This window comes from Oncorhynchus clarkii, chromosome 5 (genome assembly GCF_045791955.1).
Source record: "Oncorhynchus clarkii lewisi isolate Uvic-CL-2024 chromosome 5, UVic_Ocla_1.0, whole genome shotgun sequence".
Classification (NCBI taxonomy): domain Eukaryota; kingdom Metazoa; phylum Chordata; class Actinopteri; order Salmoniformes; family Salmonidae; genus Oncorhynchus; species Oncorhynchus clarkii.
The window spans coordinates 28,136,088-28,153,194 of record NC_092151.1 but is presented as its reverse complement, the minus strand read 5'-3'; the positions used below and the strand labels follow the sequence as shown (position 1 = coordinate 28,153,194).

At 43.6% G+C, this 17,107-nt stretch overlaps 1 protein-coding gene across 8 annotated transcripts in view; it reads right to left on the bottom strand.

Moving 5' to 3' along the window:
* Positions 1-17,107, bottom strand: part of LOC139408607 (tight junction protein ZO-2-like) — a 41,184-nt gene that overhangs the window by 8,525 nt on the left and 15,552 nt on the right. For 6 of the 8 annotated variants that reach the window (XM_071152686.1, XM_071152687.1, XM_071152688.1 and 3 more), the window contains 16 exons: positions 14,172-14,225; positions 10,096-10,220; positions 9,875-9,977; positions 8,995-9,706; positions 8,755-8,858; positions 8,433-8,586; positions 7,632-7,743; positions 7,318-7,457; positions 3,024-3,108; positions 2,697-2,847; positions 2,403-2,511; positions 2,064-2,283; positions 1,774-1,958; positions 1,434-1,529; positions 1,132-1,211; positions 742-952 (listed from right to left, as the gene is read on the bottom strand). In XM_071152686.1, the coding sequence (XP_071008787.1) occupies positions 742-952; positions 1,132-1,211; positions 1,434-1,529; positions 1,774-1,958; positions 2,064-2,283; positions 2,403-2,511; positions 2,697-2,847; positions 3,024-3,108; positions 7,318-7,457; positions 7,632-7,743; positions 8,433-8,586; positions 8,755-8,858; positions 8,995-9,706; positions 9,875-9,977; positions 10,096-10,220; positions 14,172-14,216 (2,632 nt within the window). In that variant the 5' untranslated portion in view covers positions 14,217-14,225. Of the gene's footprint in view, positions 1-741; positions 953-1,131; positions 1,212-1,433; positions 1,530-1,773; positions 1,959-2,063; positions 2,284-2,402; positions 2,512-2,696; positions 2,848-3,023; positions 3,109-7,317; positions 7,458-7,631; positions 7,744-8,432; positions 8,587-8,754; positions 8,859-8,994; positions 9,707-9,874; positions 9,978-10,095; positions 10,221-14,171; positions 14,414-15,097; positions 15,306-17,107 lie in introns of those variants that run through there. The other 2 variants (XM_071152681.1, XM_071152682.1) reach the window with 2 other exon arrangements.

Genomic DNA, 17,107 nt, shown 5'->3' with positions numbered 1-17,107 from the left:
CTAACGCATTAGTTATAGTTTGTTGACAAAAACGTTAATATGGTGACAACGATGTAGGCAGTGTAACGGTTATGGTATGAGGGTTTGGCTTGAAGATGTTTTTGTGCCTGGTCACATTCAGCTGTTGTGGTGTGGACTGAAGTCCACAAGCGAAGGGAAAATGTGAGAGGAAGAGAGCGCGTATATGCAAGAAGGAATTATACAACTAGCAAAGTGATGATGCTGTATGTTGTTGCTATGAAAGTGAACTGTGTGTGGGTTTATTCATTCCACCAATTCTGTTGCAAATTTTAAATGGAAGCATACAGGAAAAAAACAGAGGGACCTACCTGAATTTGTCAAATAGAAACTCGTTTTGCAACTGTTTGGACTAATGATGATACCCCTGATCAGTTAGATGAAGGCAAGAGTGTGCAAAGCGGTATTGAGTGTGCAAAGCGGTATTGAATGTTTCACTGTCTGTCACCTTGATTACTCCAATTTTCTCTCGACCTGTTGTCGTTGTAAACTTCATTCATAGGCTAGGTTGTAGCAACCTCATGATGGGTATAGGGTAAATCTGAGTATCATGTAGCAGCCTAAACCTATCGCTGTTACATTGAGCTGGGTGAATGGAATATGAATGCCAATCATCTAATATGCTGTAAAAGAAATAACACCACACTCATAATTTAAAAAAAAAATCCTCCCTAATCTCAAACGGCACCGACTGCCACTGGTGTGTGAGTGTGTGTGACTGACCGGTGAAGAGGTGAGAACAGGTCTTCCTCAGTTTGACCGCCTGCTCGTAGAGTTTGCGGGCACTGCGGTTGGAGCCGGGCACCAGGCGGTTCCTCATGGTCTTGACGCCACCCTTGCTGTCCGGGTTGAGGAACACCACGATGGGGTACCACTGGGTATAATTCAGGGTGTCCACCGCCTTGGGAGTTACATCCAGCAGGGCATGGCGGTCCTGGGGAGACAGGGAAGAGTGTCAATGTGAGGGGAGGCTGGAAAAGATGATGACAGTGAAAGAAGAGTAAGGTGAGGTGGAGTATGATGGAATTGAAAATGAGGAATGCAGTGTTCAAAAGAATGAGGAATATTACTATGGTGATGAAGAGGATGGTAATGATCAGTGGTTGTCTTTACCTGTTCTATGATCTGTCGAATGGTATTGAGTCTCACCACACCGGAGGACTTCTCAGTGCCTGCATCCTTGGGCTCAGTCTCTGTGTGGGCAAATAAAAACACATCAGCTTCTCACCAAAGCCACAGACACACACAAACACACACGCTCATAGAAGCAATAAGGCAGAGCTCAATTTAGCTTGCCTGGTCAGCAAAGGGTGAGAAATTTGCATTGAAATTAAAAATGCTAAAATAGAGCGCACCGAACATAAATACATGATGCAAATTCATTCACAAGCATTAGTTAGGATCACCATACTTACTGGCTATGACAAACTCTTCAGGCAGGTCGTTTCCCAGTTTCTCATTGACTGCGTCTGCAATGGGCCCAAACACAACCACTGGTCTCCTGAAGCCAGCTGAGGATCAACACAGACACACAGTATCTCACATCTGGAATGGACTTCCTACTTGCGGTCTAGTGCAGACCATTATGGGAAAATAAAGAATAATTTCAGAAACATTCAGTTGAAGTTATGAAGTTCAAACAAAGGTTTAGTGTTTTGATATGTCCTTTTTGATCTTACTCTGTTCTTTGCAGTCAAGTGGCTCTTAGACCACACCACAACATGAGATAGGAGTCTTCTGTCTTGGGTGACCTACCTTCTCGTAAGACCACCCTCTCATAGGCAGGGAAGCGTGTGGTGACAGAGATGGCAGTCAGGTCCTCTTTGCTCTTACGGAGGTCCTTCTTCTTCACCGCTCTTTGACCTCTCAACCTCCAGAAGTCTCCTCTGTCATTGGCTGTTCCTCTCTGGGCGTTCTGCACATTTGACATTTGTTCGGCCCTGAGAAGAAGAGAACAACATGCATCATAAATTGGCACCAACTACCAATCATTGCACGCACAGACACACACATAATCCTTGACACACATACCAGCACACACATACCTGCTCTTATTGGGGATGATACCCTTCTCCAGCAGCTGGTTGTCTTTGTCAGTGCGGCTGGCCAGCCAGTTGCCAAGCTTGCCGTCATAGAGTGTGTCCGTCACCTTGAAGATCTCCCCCCGGAAGAAGGGCAGGCTCTGGGGAACCTCTTTCTCATACTCAAAGTGGGTCCTGATGAAGAAAGAGTCCCCCCTACCCGATGCCAGGATGTCCTTATAGACTAGAACAGACAACACACACCACAAACTTCAAATTACTTGACCTGCAACATGACCTGAAATAATATGACTATATGAATATGACTTGCCTTAAAATCTATAGAGTGAAGGCATTGCTCACCATCAGGTTTGCTCTGAGCCAGGATGGTGACATCATCTCCCTTTGGAATCTCCAGCAAGTACAGGACAGCATCCTCACGCACTATGCCCCTGAAGTCCATGTTATTCACCTGGACAAACAGACAAAGACATAACATTAGATCTATCACGTAAAGCACTCATGAACAGACCTAAGGGGTTTCAAACATGACACACATTAAAAACACAGGAGACACACAAACATAATCAGACAAAGATTCATATAGTGACACAGATCAAACAATGACATTAGACTAAGAGTTAACCCTTCCCCTACCTTCATGATCTGGTCCCCGGTGCGAAGGCCCTCCTGTTCTGCAGGGCTGTCCTCCTGAACGCCTGCAATGAAGATTCCCACATCGTTTCCTCCCGCCAGCCTCAGCCCCACGCTATCTCCCTTCTGGAAACGCACCATCCCCGTGCTGGGGCTGGACAACACATAATACATTTGAGACAAATGACAAGTTAATAACATTTGTACATTTCTATACATAATCTACTTTAGAGTATACTACACTGATGAGTTAACAGAATCGGCACCCTAGACAAATTCTCTGTAGATGAGGAACCAACACATACTGTGCATGTAAAGTCGATGACTCACCCGTATATGTCCTGGTCCTCTATGCTTGGCCTCAGTGGCAGCTTTGGGGAAGCGTGGACTTTTGGGGCAACATTGACTACCGGTGCTGTAAAAAGAAAATCCTAGTGAGACAGATCAGTGATTGTGTGCTTCTTTTAGCATTACTATGATGGAGGTGTAAGTAGGGCTGTGACAGTCATGAAGTTTTGTCTGCCGGTTATTGTCATGCAAAAGACTGCCAGCCAGTCTCGGTAATTCACCGGTAATTAACATAAAGATGTTGAGCATCGCCAAGCCTCCACCCATACAAGCCACGGGCGTGCTTTTTGAACATCTACATTAAAAAAAATTCTAAATAAATAAAATGGAATATACACTATCACAAATCCATTACTTATTTTATGCAGGAATGAAGAAACATTATGTTATGATGAACATGTACAGTGCCTTGCGAAAGTATTCGGCCCCCTTGAACTTTGTGACCTTTTGCCACATTTCAGGCTTCAAACATAAAGATATAAAACTGTATTTTTTTGTGAAGAATCAACAACAAGTGGGACACAATCATGAAGTGGAACGACATTTATTGGATATTTCAAACTTTTTTAACAAATCAAAAACTGAAAAATTGGGGGTGCAAAATTATTCAGCCCCCTTAAGTTAATACTTTGTAGCGCCACCTTTTGCTGCGATTACAGCTGTAAGTCGGGGTATGTCTCTATCAGTTTTGCACATCGAGAGACTGAATTTTTTTCCCATTCCTCCTTGCAAAACAGCTCGAGCTCAGTGAGGTTGGATGGAGAGCATTTGTGAACAGCAGTTTTCAGTTCTTTCCACAGATTCTCGATTGGATTCAGGTCTGGACTTTGACTTGGCCATTCTAACACCTGGATATGTTTATTTTTGAACCATTCCATTGTAGATTTTGCTTTATGTTTTGGATCATTGTCTTGTTGGAAGACAAATCTCCGTCCCAGTCTCAGGTCTTTTGCAGACTCCATCAGGTTTTCTTCCAGAATGGTCCTGTATTTGGCTCCATCCATCTTCCCATCAATTTTAACCATCTTCCCTGTCCCTGCTGAAGAAAAGCAGGCCCAAACCATGATGCTGCCACCACCATGTTTGACAGTGGGTATGGTGTGTTCAGGGGTGTTGCTTTTACGCCAAACATAATGTTTTGCATTGTTGCCAAAAAGTTCAATTTTGGTTTCATCTGACCAGAGCACCTTCTTCCACATGTTTGGTGTGTCTCCCAGGTGGCTTGTGGCAAACTTTAAACTACACTTTTTATGGATATCTTTAAGAAATGGCTTTCTTCTTGCCACTCTTCCATAAAGGCCAGATTTGTGCAATATACGACTGATTGTTGTCCTATGGACAGAGTCTCCCACCTCAGCTGTAGATCTCTGCAGTTCATCCAGAGTGATCATGGGCCTCTTGGCTGCATCTCTGATCAGTCTTCTCTTTGTATGAGCTGAAAGTTTAGAGGGACGGCCAGGTCTTGGTAGATTTGCAGCGGTCTGATACTCCTTCCATTTCAATATTATCGCTTGCACAGTGCTCCTTGGGATGTTTAAAGCTTGGGAAATCTTTTTGTATCCAAATCCGGCTTTAAACTTCTTCACAACAGTATCTCGGACCTGCCTGGTGTGTTCCTTGTTCTTCATGATGCTCTCTGCGCTTTTAACGGACCTCTGAGACTATCACAGTGCAGGTGCATTTATACGGAGACTTGATTACACACAGGTGGATTGTATTTATCATCATTAGTCATTTAGGTCAACATTGGATCATTCAGAGATCCTCACTGAACTTCTGGAGAGAGTTTGCTGCACTGAAAGTAAAGGGGCTGAATAATTTTGCACGCCCAATTTTTAAGTTTTTGATTTGTTAAAAAAAGTTTGAAATATCCAATAAATGTCGTTCCACTTCATGATTGTGTCCCACTTGTTGTTGATTCTTCACAAAAAAATACAGTTTTATATCTTTATGTTTGAAGCCTGAAATGTGGCAAAAGGTCGCAAAGCTCAAGGGGGCCTAATACTTTCGCAAGGCACTGTATTTCAGAAGAACACAATATGAGTTGGCCTACTGAATGTTATCTGGCTATGCACTATGCCATAGCATATCTTGTCTGCTAAATGAACAAGCCTATCAGTCCAGTGTGATTATTTTATATGATTTTATAGTAAGAAGAATATAATTAAACTATGCTGAATAAAATATAAAGGATATTTTTCCCATTCTGGAGCGAGTGAGCATTGAAGCGTAAAAGTGATCATTTGAAACAGGTCCTATACTCTAGATTTATAGTTATTTTGCTCATTTAGTTGTGACGGATACAAACCTTAATGTCTTAGAAATCAAAACATATGGGCTGCATAACGCAACTACAAGCTATTGATGATTTGATATCATAAAAAAATAAAGAAATTGCACTCGGTTCCTTGCTTCAGGCTACACATGCTGTTCTCACATCAAGAGGTCACATTTTTACCCATCAGACTATTCTCAATTTAATCTTGTCTTGTAAAATTAGTTTTGATATAGAACAGCCCATTATCAAATGGGCAGGGGGAAAAATGACATATAATGTAGTCAATAGCCAACGGAGGCTGCTTTCCCACCGGTTCGTTCAATCATGCAGGTAGGTTACTCCATTTATTTCACTCCATGCATCAACTCCTGTTTGAGAAGCATGCAGCCTCTTGCTGCGTGAAAGGTAATATTCCACCCAAACTCTGTATGCTATTGGCTCTCCAACCCTGTTCCTGCAGCTACCCAGTGCTTAATTTGGGAAACCAAATAAATATTTTCGGGAACATCATTAGTAGTGTTGGCAGGTAGCCTAGTAGTTAGAGTGTTGGGCCAGTAACCGAAAGGTTGCTGGATCGAAACCCTGAGCTGGGATTTGTCATTCTGCCCCTGAGCAAGGCAGTTAACCCACTGTTCCCCAGGCGCCGAAAACAGATGTTGATTAGGCAGCCCCCACCCGCACCTCTCTGATTCAGAGGGGTTGGGTTAAATGCGGAAGACACATTTCAGTTGTACAACTGACTAGGTATCCCCCTAGTAGGTCTAACATGTTTCCACAATAAAACATAATTCAACTCTGGAGAAAGGAATTAAAGAGAGCGATGTTAACGCACAGTGGTGAGATATTCTGTAGCTAAAAATGTAATTATTCATTTAATTATGAAAATATAAAAAATGCCCTATTACTAGGCTACTCCAAATCAAATACACTATAATTGTAGGCTAACTGTTGCCCTGCACAGACCTGGTGGATCTTCAAGGCATTCCTAGTCGATCGCCAAACATTGCTGTTGAAAAGCCAACGATAAATGCTTGCGCTCCTTTATTGTTCGCGTTGCACTGTTAGCGGTAGGTGCACTTGATTCAGAAGCCCTGAGTGTTCCCATTTTGAACCATTTTATTTGTCGGAAGCAAACAAGCTCAAATCACAGCACCTACAAGTTTGATACTAGCCTATGTGAGATTTCATAACTTAAAACCATGACCAGAGAGAGACGTCAAAGAATACAGCAAAGAGCTGCTGTTTTTATGAGTGAGTTAATGTTAAATGTTTTAGTTGGCACTGTCAACAGTCTTTATTACAAAAAATAAAAGGCCTTCTCCCTCCCACTTGCTCCGCAACAGCAATGAATGAGTAGCCAAGTGTATTAATAGCCCTGCGTTTGTATTATTATTAGCAGCTCGTCGTGTCTATTTTAATATCAAGGAATATTTCACATTCTCTGGTCATAGGAACATGAATTTGTGCTTGATGATGCGGTACGACTCGAGTTACGTCATAAGGTGGAAGACTGTGTCCCCTCTCTCTGGTCAGTCTCACCAGAGGAAAGGAATGAGAGAGCAGGGACTTTGAGAGGCTGACCCTTTGCTGCTCTCTCCCTCCCTCCGCAGAGACTAATGCCATGTTCAAAACAACTGGAAACTCAGACATCTCCCGACTTTAGTAAATTCAAGACAACTGGGAACTTAATTGGATTGCCTGGGAAAAACCGTTTTGAGCAGTTGTCCAAATCAGAATTCCAAGACGGAAACTCTGGCACCTTTCTAGAGCTTCGATTTTCCGACTTGAACATCACGAACAGGTGTCTTAAAAGCACCATTACCATCAAATGCAGGTATCAAATCAAATGCAATGGTCACATGGAATTTGACTGTGTTTATGACATAACTGCCGGTAATAAGGTACAGCCCTAGGTGTAAGTTACCCGATGCTGGTTATATAATAACAGGAAAAAATTAGTATCTATCGTATTCATTTGTTTCAAGGCATTGTAGTTACCTGGGGGCGTTTCTGGGCGGGACTCCTCCCTCTCTGCTTGCAGAGGGGGCGTGTCCTCCATAACTCTATCCGATACTCGTGCCGGCATGGCGAACGGTGTCGGCATGGCGCCCATCTTAGCCAGCCTTGGTGGGTCCTCCCTGATGTTAACGCACACAGAATCCTATGATTCTCAAACTCTACAGCACAGCTACAGTCAAAGTAGACTTTTCTCATAGTGATGGTAAAAACAGTCATTCTGTAAATATCTGAACTTGTTACCGGTACATAAGAGTGATCCATAGTGCAGGTGGGACCAGAGGGTGACAGGTTACCTGGGTTTGTCTCGGAGCCTCTCATTGGAGGAATGGGAAGACAGGTCTGAGGTGGGGGCCCGTCGGTCATCCTGTGGCGAGTAGGAGCGGTACGACCCGATCTCTGAGATATCTGGAACACAAAATATCACCAACATCTAGTTCATCTTCAGACAGATCACCCAAGTCATGATTCATACATACAGCCTCAGTGAAACACCAACTCAACTTTTTACCCAAGAAACATGAAAAATATTATAAGTAGAGTGAAACAGACACAGCAAACCTCACACAGTTATTACACTGTGGCAGTGATACACAGACATGCACTCCTGTACTCAATAACTTAGCTGCAGTTCCAATCTTAGACAGCACATATGCTACATTTCAGACCATAAGATAATACAACTCTGTCATATTCAATAGGTGGACTATGAGGGGTATTATATTCCCCAGGCAAGTGCTCACACACCACATCCCTGAATGGAACATTGTGGGTGAGAAGCCTCTGGGTCATGTGACATCTCTATACCAATGATCGTGTGGAGGGTGAGTAAAGTAAAATAAAATAAAGGATTATCCCAAAAAGGTGGAAAGTGCTTTCTGCGAGAATCAAACAAAAACTAAACAGACATTTCAATAAACCAGACAGGGACAGAACAATGAACAGCAGAAAACGTACATGTTCAAATCAGCAGATTATACAGAAGGTCAATGAAAGAAAAAAGCACGGGGACAGTTCTGAATCTGTCCACATAAAAAGTGTTTTCCTTAAAAAGGAAAGGAGCTGCTGCAACAGAGACAGAGTGGCGGGTCTCTCACCATCGAGCTCAGAGTCACTGTCTACCAGGGGAGGAATCCTGATGAGGACCTGTCTTCTGTCTCTCTGCACCACCAGCTGCAGCTTCCCACGAGACTTCTCGATCAGCTTCCCTGCATCACTCAGAGACAGGTTCTCTGTCACCGTACCATTGATCTGACACAGGGTGAGATGTCAAAGCACATTCACATCTGTAGCCACCTGTCTAAGAGAGTGCTGTCATGCTTTTGGCCAACTCTACACATCATTATTGAAGAGGCAGCAGTGAAACAATACTTCCCCCAGGGCAGAGATAATGGTGTGTCTGTGTGAGGCCCTTCCTACCTTCAGTATGATGTCTCCCTCCTGGAGGTTGCCATCCCTGCAGGCCAGACCTGTGCTGGTCATCTCCTTAATGAACAGCTGACTACCCAGATGCAGACCATACTCTATAACAAACACACATCAACATAAAAACTAAGCAAACATTTAAAAACAGGCAGTCTTGGAGAGGGTAGGTAGAGTCAACAGAAATGGAGGAGCAAGATCAATATAATGTAATATTTCGTATAGACCTATACTGACCTTCGTTGGGCCTGTTCTTCAGTAGCAGCACACTAACGGGTTTCTCCAGGGGCTCCAGCTCCCGAGGAGGGCGGGACATGGGGATTGGCATGGATACGGGGGAGGGTGAACGGTCCAGACGTTCCCTGCTCCCACTCCTCTTCATCTGCTCCTTCTTCTGGTCGCGGTCACTAGGAACATGTTTGCGGTTCCGCTCAAAGCTGTGGTCGCGACCGTGACTGCGGGCAGGACTGTGACCAGCTCTGTATCGCAAGTCAGGGCTGTTAGTCCGGTCCAGAGTGCGTTCGCTACGGAAACGCCTGTTAGGGCTGGGGTCGCGGTCAAGAGTGAGATCACTACGGTAACGCAGATTGGGGCTGTGGTCACGGTCAAGAGTGCGGTCACTTTTGTAGCGGCGGTCAGGGCTACGTTCGCGGTCCAGAGTCCGACCTTTGCTGCCGTCTCGTCTGTACTGCCTCTCTGGATCAAGGTCCCTCTCCATACTCCTGCCCCGGTCATCTCGACCGTAATCCCGGTCAAAGCCCTGTCCCTGGTAGCCAGCGTCTGTGTAACCTCCCCTCTCCTGTCTGTGGTCGTGATCTTGATGACCACTGCGTCCACTGTACACACTGTGGCGGTCCTGGTCATAGTCATTGTTGTTGAAGACACGGTCGTCAGGGGAAGGGCCGTGTTTCAGCAGGTTGAACGGAACCTTCCTGGGCCTCTTGACTGTCTGTCAAAACCAAAGACCGCATCAGGCACTGACTGAACAGTCAGGAATCATTGACACTTATCCAACCCTCAGATCCAAAACTCCTATACTTGAGTCCTAAATGTAAAATCACAAGCATCTTTTTTTTTTTGCAACCATAATAAAACAGATGTCAAATATTATACTCACAATTTTGGCTACTTTTCCACACTTTCTGAGGGTCTGTACAGCGAAGGAGTGTGGCACACCATCCATGGGAATAGCGTTCACCTGCACCACCCGGTCATTCTCACTACAAAACACAATTAACATGCGAGGGAAAACAAATCCACTGTGAGATATTCAAACTGCAGATTAAAATGACAGAACACATGATGCATCATTATGATTGATAGACAGGAGGTACGTACAATAGCAGGCCATCGGCGGGCCCTCCCTGAAGCACGTCAGACACTACTATGGACATCTCCCCGCTTTCCTCATTGGGGTTGTCCCGCCCCCCGGACACTGCAATACCAAAACCCATCTTGGGGTCCTGAAGTGGAGAAGACATGTATTAGAGATGTGTTTGTATGGGTGTTTAGATTAGATTTTTGTGCGTGCAAGCGCCTCTGTCCTAGTCTGTTCAGGTTAGTTTCGGAGTGAATATATCTAATTATTTTAAGTAAGTCTAAGTTTACTTTGTGTGTGTGTGTGTGTGTGTGTGGGTGTGGGTGTACCCTTCTGTCCCGGTCCTTGTTGTCTGAGTGGTGTACCTGCCCCTGCGCTGCCAAGATGAGATTGGAGCAAAGATTTGATTGTCCTCCAAGACTCCACCCCACCCCACCCTCTCCCATCTGTACAATTTTTTTAAAATAAAATTGCTCCACTCCAATGTCTTTCAATACCAGAGAGAGACAGGGACAATGGAGGCAATGGATTGTTAGAGAGCGAGTGATATGGTAAGCTAAAGAAAGAGGAAGGGAGGAAGGGTAAATTGGAACGAGGATTATGAAAGAAACTGGGACTAAGGGGATGTAGAAGGATGGATGAAGAAAGAGAGTCTAGAGAGCGCATATGACAGCTGGATGTGGAAGGGTCAGTGATGTGGTGGTCAACAAAATCTATTTGTTAAAAGCAGCTTCATATCCAGAGCATAGAGTGAGGCTATGAGACAATGAGTGTGAGCTACACACGATTAACAGTGCTGGGCAGATGTGCTGCATGCATGGAATGTGTGCTGTAGATGAATGAACATGTTCTAGATCAGTGGTTCCCAAACTTATTACAGTCCCATACCCCTTCAAACATTCAACCTCAGGCTGCGTATCCTCTCTAGCACCAGGGTCAGCGCACTCTCAAATGTTTTTTTGCCATCATTGTAAGCCTGCCACACACAATACATTTATTAAAAACATAAGAATGAGTATGAGTTTTCCCACGAGCCAGATTGTGACAGTGACAAAGAACTCTTATAGGACAAGGGTACAAATAATAATTTTGCTCTTTATTTAACCATCTTACATATAAAACCTTATTTGTTCATCAAAATTGTGAATAACTCACCACAGGTTAATGAGAAGGGTGTGCTTGAAAGGATGCACATAACTCTGGAATGTTGGGTTGTATTGGAGAGTCTCAGTCTTAAATCATTTCCCACACAGTCTGTGCCTGTATTTCATTTTCATGCTAGTAAGGGCCGAGAATCCACTCTCACATAGGTACGTGGTTGCAAAGGGCATCAGTGTCTTAACAGCACATTTTTTTGCCAAGGCAGGATACTCCTAATCCTGAAATCTGGCAGTGGCTTCTGATTAAATTACATTTTCACAGAACCGCTTGTTGCAATTTTAATGAGGCTCTTGTTCAGATATCGGTAAGTGGACTGGAGGCAGGGCATGAAAGGGATAATGAATCCAGTTGTTAAGGTCATCCGTTTCAGGAAAGTACCTGTGTAATTATGCACCCAACTCACTCAGGTGCTTTGCCATATCACATTTGACATTGTCCATAAGCTTGAATTCATTTGCACACACACAAAAAAAAAAATCATACAATGATGGCAAGACCTGTGTGTTGTCCTTGTTTATGCAAACAGAGAACTCCAACTTCTTAATCATAGCCTCAATTTTGTCCCACACATTGTATATAGTTGAGTCCCTGTAATCCTAGACTCAGATCATTCAGATGAGAAAAAAACATCACCCAGATAGGCCAGTCATGTGAGAAACTCATGCAAGTGGTCAGGCAAGTGAACATTATGATCAGTAAATAACTTTAAGCTTGTCTCTCAATTTAAAAAAATGTGTCAATACTTTGCCCCTTCATAACCAGCGCACTTCTGTATGTTGTAAAAGCGTTACATGGTCGCTGCCAATATCATTGCATAGTGCAGAAAATACACGAATGTTCAGGGGCCTTGATTTAACAAAGTTAACCATTTTCACTGGATTGTCCAAAATGTCTTTCAAGCTGTCAAGCATTCCCTAGGCAGCAAGAGCCTCTCGGTGGATGCTGCAGTGTACCCAAGTGGCTTCAGGAGCAACTGCTTGCACGCCCGTTAACACTCCACTATGTTTCCCTGGCATGGCTTTTGTGCCATCAGTACAGATACCAAAACATCTTGATCACCAAAGTCCATTTAATGTCACAAACATGTCCAGTACAATGTATGGGGCTTGCCTGTCCTAGCCACTCGGTAGCTCACCATTCTAGATGCTTTTAGCCCCTTCTTATTAATGGTATCTGTTGCTTTTATAGGTCTTACTACTCGAAAGTCTGAATTCTCGCTCAAAAAACTCCTGCGGCTTATTGTTCAAATTGGCATGTTTTGTTTCTAAAATGTCTGTGCAAGAGTGAAGGTTTCATCGAGTTGTGAGACTTTTACACATATAACACACTGTGGCTGAGGAAAGGCACTACTCCCAATATAAGTGAACCCCAAATCAATGTAGTTCATCATATTTGCGCCTCTTTGATGGGCCAATGTCTGGTTCGGTGCTTTCCCTGGGCAAGGGGGCAGTAGCTCTTCAGCTGCATCAGATTCACAACTGTCAGTGTCCATGCTAGCTGGGCTAACAACAATTGTAGAATTACTGATGCTGGCATTGGATGTGCTCGTGGAAGCATCTGTCAGACAGACTGCTGGTAGTAGCAGTACTACCAGTAGAGCTGGTATGTATGCGTCTATAGACGTGGGCCTTATTTTTTTATTTTTTTTTACCCTTTATCCATTTTCGAGCAAACGGAATGAGCTACGTTTGGCTACATACAGACTGTTAGTGGAATTTTCACGAGAGAGTAACACCGTATCGGAATCAGCTGCGCATGCGCCAATTGATTTTGTCCCCCCACACCAAACGCAATCACGACATGCAGGTTGAAATTTTAAAACAAACTCTGAACCAAATATATTAATTTGGGGACAGGGCAAAAAGTATTAAATATTTATGGCAATTTAGCTAGCTAGCTAGCTTGCAGTTGCTAGCTAATTTATCCTATTTAGCTAGCTTGCTGTTTCTAGCTAATTTGTCCTGGGATATAAACATTGAGTTGTTATTTTACCTGAAATGCACAAGGTCCTCTACTCCGACAATTAATCCACACATAAAAACAGTCAACTGAATCATTTCTAGTCATCTCTTCTCCTTCCAGGCTATTTCTTCATTGGACTTTCTATGGCGATTGGCATTGAACTTTCATAGTTATCACGACAACCGACCGAACTCAGTTCATCTTTCAATCAACCACGTGGGTATAACCAACAAGGAGATGGCATCTGGGTATCTGCTTCTATAAACCAATGAGGAGATAGGAGAGGCAGGACTTGCACCCCGTTCAGGGTCACAAATAGAACTGACTGTATTAGCGCTTGGCAACGCAGACGCTTGTTGGCGTGCAAGCAGTGTAGGTGCAATAATTGAATAACATGCATGTTTACATTTATTTTGCAACGCTTGCGCACACGACTCAACAGGTGTGGTCAGCATTTAACAGTTAATATGATTGGATGTTAATTATTTGACTAGGCTACCTGTATCTGACATTGTGTTGTGATTTTGCTGAACACTAGATGGTTTCATTTTGGGCAGTGAAACGAGGCTATTCAGGCGAGAAAAAAAACTCACCCAAATGTTTAGCCCCGTTGGAAAATATAAATGGACTGTTTCAAAATGTGAAGATGTTAATTTTATGTGGATCACATTTTTATTTGGCACACCCTCGACGGCACTCTACGTACCCCTGGGGTTGATATTATAGCACATGTTTTGAAAGAAACAGAGCTTAAAAGGATCTACAGTATATTGCATTGTAATCTGGTGGTGTAGCTGTAGATGGAAATTATAATTAATATCTGGTTTGGCTATAACCCTACAAGAAGGGTAATGTTATGCACTGAAATGTGATATGGTTGGAGTAAAGGGTGTTATGGTTGCAGTAATGGCAAGCAATATATTGTATTGTGTAGTAATCCAGTACGGTGTGTGTATTGCAAAACTAGACTCACCCTCTGCAGTGTCACAGTATACTGCTCCCACATGGTTTCCTCCATGACTGGGCTCTTTGGGAGAAGGGCACATTCCATAATAAGGGTTAGAACAGGATATATTAACCATTTGTTTCTCATTTCAACAAGACATACGGAGTCAGATTAATCTTGAATGACCATGCCAATAGAATACATCAAAACATCGTACTCCAAATCTCATATAGCCAACACAAAAGATAACAGTACTATACCTGGCACAAACAAACTCTTATGTTTCCAACACATGCTCTCTGAGCACATAGTACAGTACACACCAACTAATCACTTTGCCTGGCTAACCAGACTCCTTGCTCCCGCCAAACGCTACGCCACGCCACACCCACGGAAGAGTTCCTTCTCCATAATGAGTCTAGAGCGGAATACCCCCCCGACCCGTCACAGAATGTGAACACATAAGGAGCCGTCCGATTGGTCCAGAAACCGAGGGGTTGGGCCAGAGCCAGAACACACGTGGGTAAAGTGGCAGTTTGAAAATGTGTCATTGGCTTTGATACTTGGTTAGAGACGATCCGATCACTGATTACTTTTGTACAAGCCCCCGAACCCCATGCCACAAACAACTTCAATGATGGCAGTCTCTGACTAAAATATGTAGCAAACGACAGAGCAGTGGAAGAATTTAGTGTGAGTTATCAGTCTACTAACCAGCATCACACATGGACTACTGATTCCACACACCCACAGCCTTACAACACAGACCCCATACCACCAGTTGAAAACAGAACTCTACCAAAATAACCACTGACGCACATGTTTACCAACTTCACTCACTGAAACTACTACACCCATCATGAAACACTTGTCGCAACTGCCTGTCTACCTTCTTACCTTTCCACCCAAAGACCACCTGTCTAACTATCTAGAGCCAAGCTGGAGTCACTCACAAGCCCCTTGAGGATGGGAGTGGCCTTGTAGGTGTGGATCCATTTCCTGTGCTGGTGAAGGACCGTCTTCATGGTTTCTCCTCTGCTCCTCTACCTCCACTGATGCGCTGCTACGACTCTACCTCCTCCATTTCCACAGCAGCACCAGCGGTAACTGCAACACCCTGCTTTGGCCTGCCTAGCTTTGACATAAGCTGGATTCTGCTGGCCTACATTCAGCGCAAATCCCACCATCCACAGACTGTGTTTACACAATCGCACACAACCATGCTGATGATTAAAATACACACACAAAATAACGCACCGACCTAAATCGCACACACATACAAATGAGTATGCAATTATGTGTGTAAGCATTTAACCCAAATACTCACACATACAGAAAAACAAACGCTTTTACCACATACTTTAAAAAACACACGGGGGCACACACAGCCAATCTGAGAGCGCAGGTTTGAATAACTATTTTTTATTTTTTTTACTTAAAATTAAGTGGAGCTGAATCCCTGTGCTGCTGACATCTCCAGCCCAGGCTTTTGGAAATGGGGGCATCACTCTGGCTGACAGAGGATGGGACAGATCATAATCCACTTTTAGAAGTTTGGACTCACAGGACAGATAAGGAGTGGTAAGGGAGGACTGGGATGTATTCATTAGTGCACACTAGCAAACTGTGGCAAAACGTTGTGCAACAGAAAACCTTTTGCAGCGAAAATGAACGTTTCCTATTGGGAAAGTACAGGCTAGTCCTCTGTGTTTGGTTCCTAGTGAATAAACCCCTTGACTATTGCTATGACTCAATATAGAATGAGCATATATCGATTATACAGACTAGTAGAACTACATTGTAAATCACTTGTGATTGAGTGTGAGGAATTAGGATATAGCCACACGTGATGGAGGATATTGCAAAATCCACCATGATAAAAAAAAAAAGAGACAAGATAATTGGAATCAGTGTGGATACTAGTTAGCAGACCAGAGCGTGGGAGTCTGGGGGTCTGTAGTATGTATACCTCCAGGCAGAGAGATGGAATGTTGGGCAGTGCAACAGTGCATTCCCAAATATCTGAAGTAGCCAGCATTATGGAAAATGTATCCAGCTTGTGGATCAGCGAGGGAACATTTTACAGGACAGGAGCTCACCAAAAATACCACACACATATTCCATCTCCCACAGTACAGCATCTTAAAACCACTCCTAACAAATCCTTCCCTTCATTCACCTGACCAGCTGTCAGTGAGAGTGGTGCTACATCCTAGTGGTAGGACAGTGGTATTGAGTATTGAGGCAGAGAGAGAACCAAGTGTGTATAGTATGCTTGCTCCTACTGTACATCTGTCTCTCCTGAACAGTGATGAGAACAGGGTACAGGCAAGCCTAGTGGCACAGTGAGTCAAATTGGCTTTTTCTGCTGTGTGATGTCATTTAGTTCACTGGCAGGTCAGCTGGCTGAGTCTTGGCTTCCTGAGAGAATTACACGAGAACACAGTTTCTCTGATGAGAATGAGCATTTCTACATTGAAATGGCTGAAATAACACTGAGCTACCCTCATAGGATGTGGCTTAGAAGAACAGATCCTTTAATCTCACTCAGACAAAAACAAAAAAGTGCATGCAGCGCTGTCAATCATAAACACAGACACATAACTGCAAAGAGAGCACAAGCAAGGCAACCAACCATACTAAAAAAAAACGAATCTACACACGACAGCTAGAACTCGGGCAATGAAAATCTATAGTTCCCATTATGGCCGAGAAGTAGTGTGGTTTTATCTGAAGGGTAGCCATCGTAGCCATCAGTCTAATCCACTCTAGATTGTTTGGTTGTAGTACGCCCTCTACTTGCAGTACAGCCACATTACATGGAGTGACTACGCACTGTCTATTAAATACACGGGAACATTAAAAAAGGATCATAACTACGCTGTATATCACCTCAGTGTAGGTAACTTCTACCAACAGCAATCCATTAAAACCACTAGTAGGATTTTTTTGGGGGGGGATAT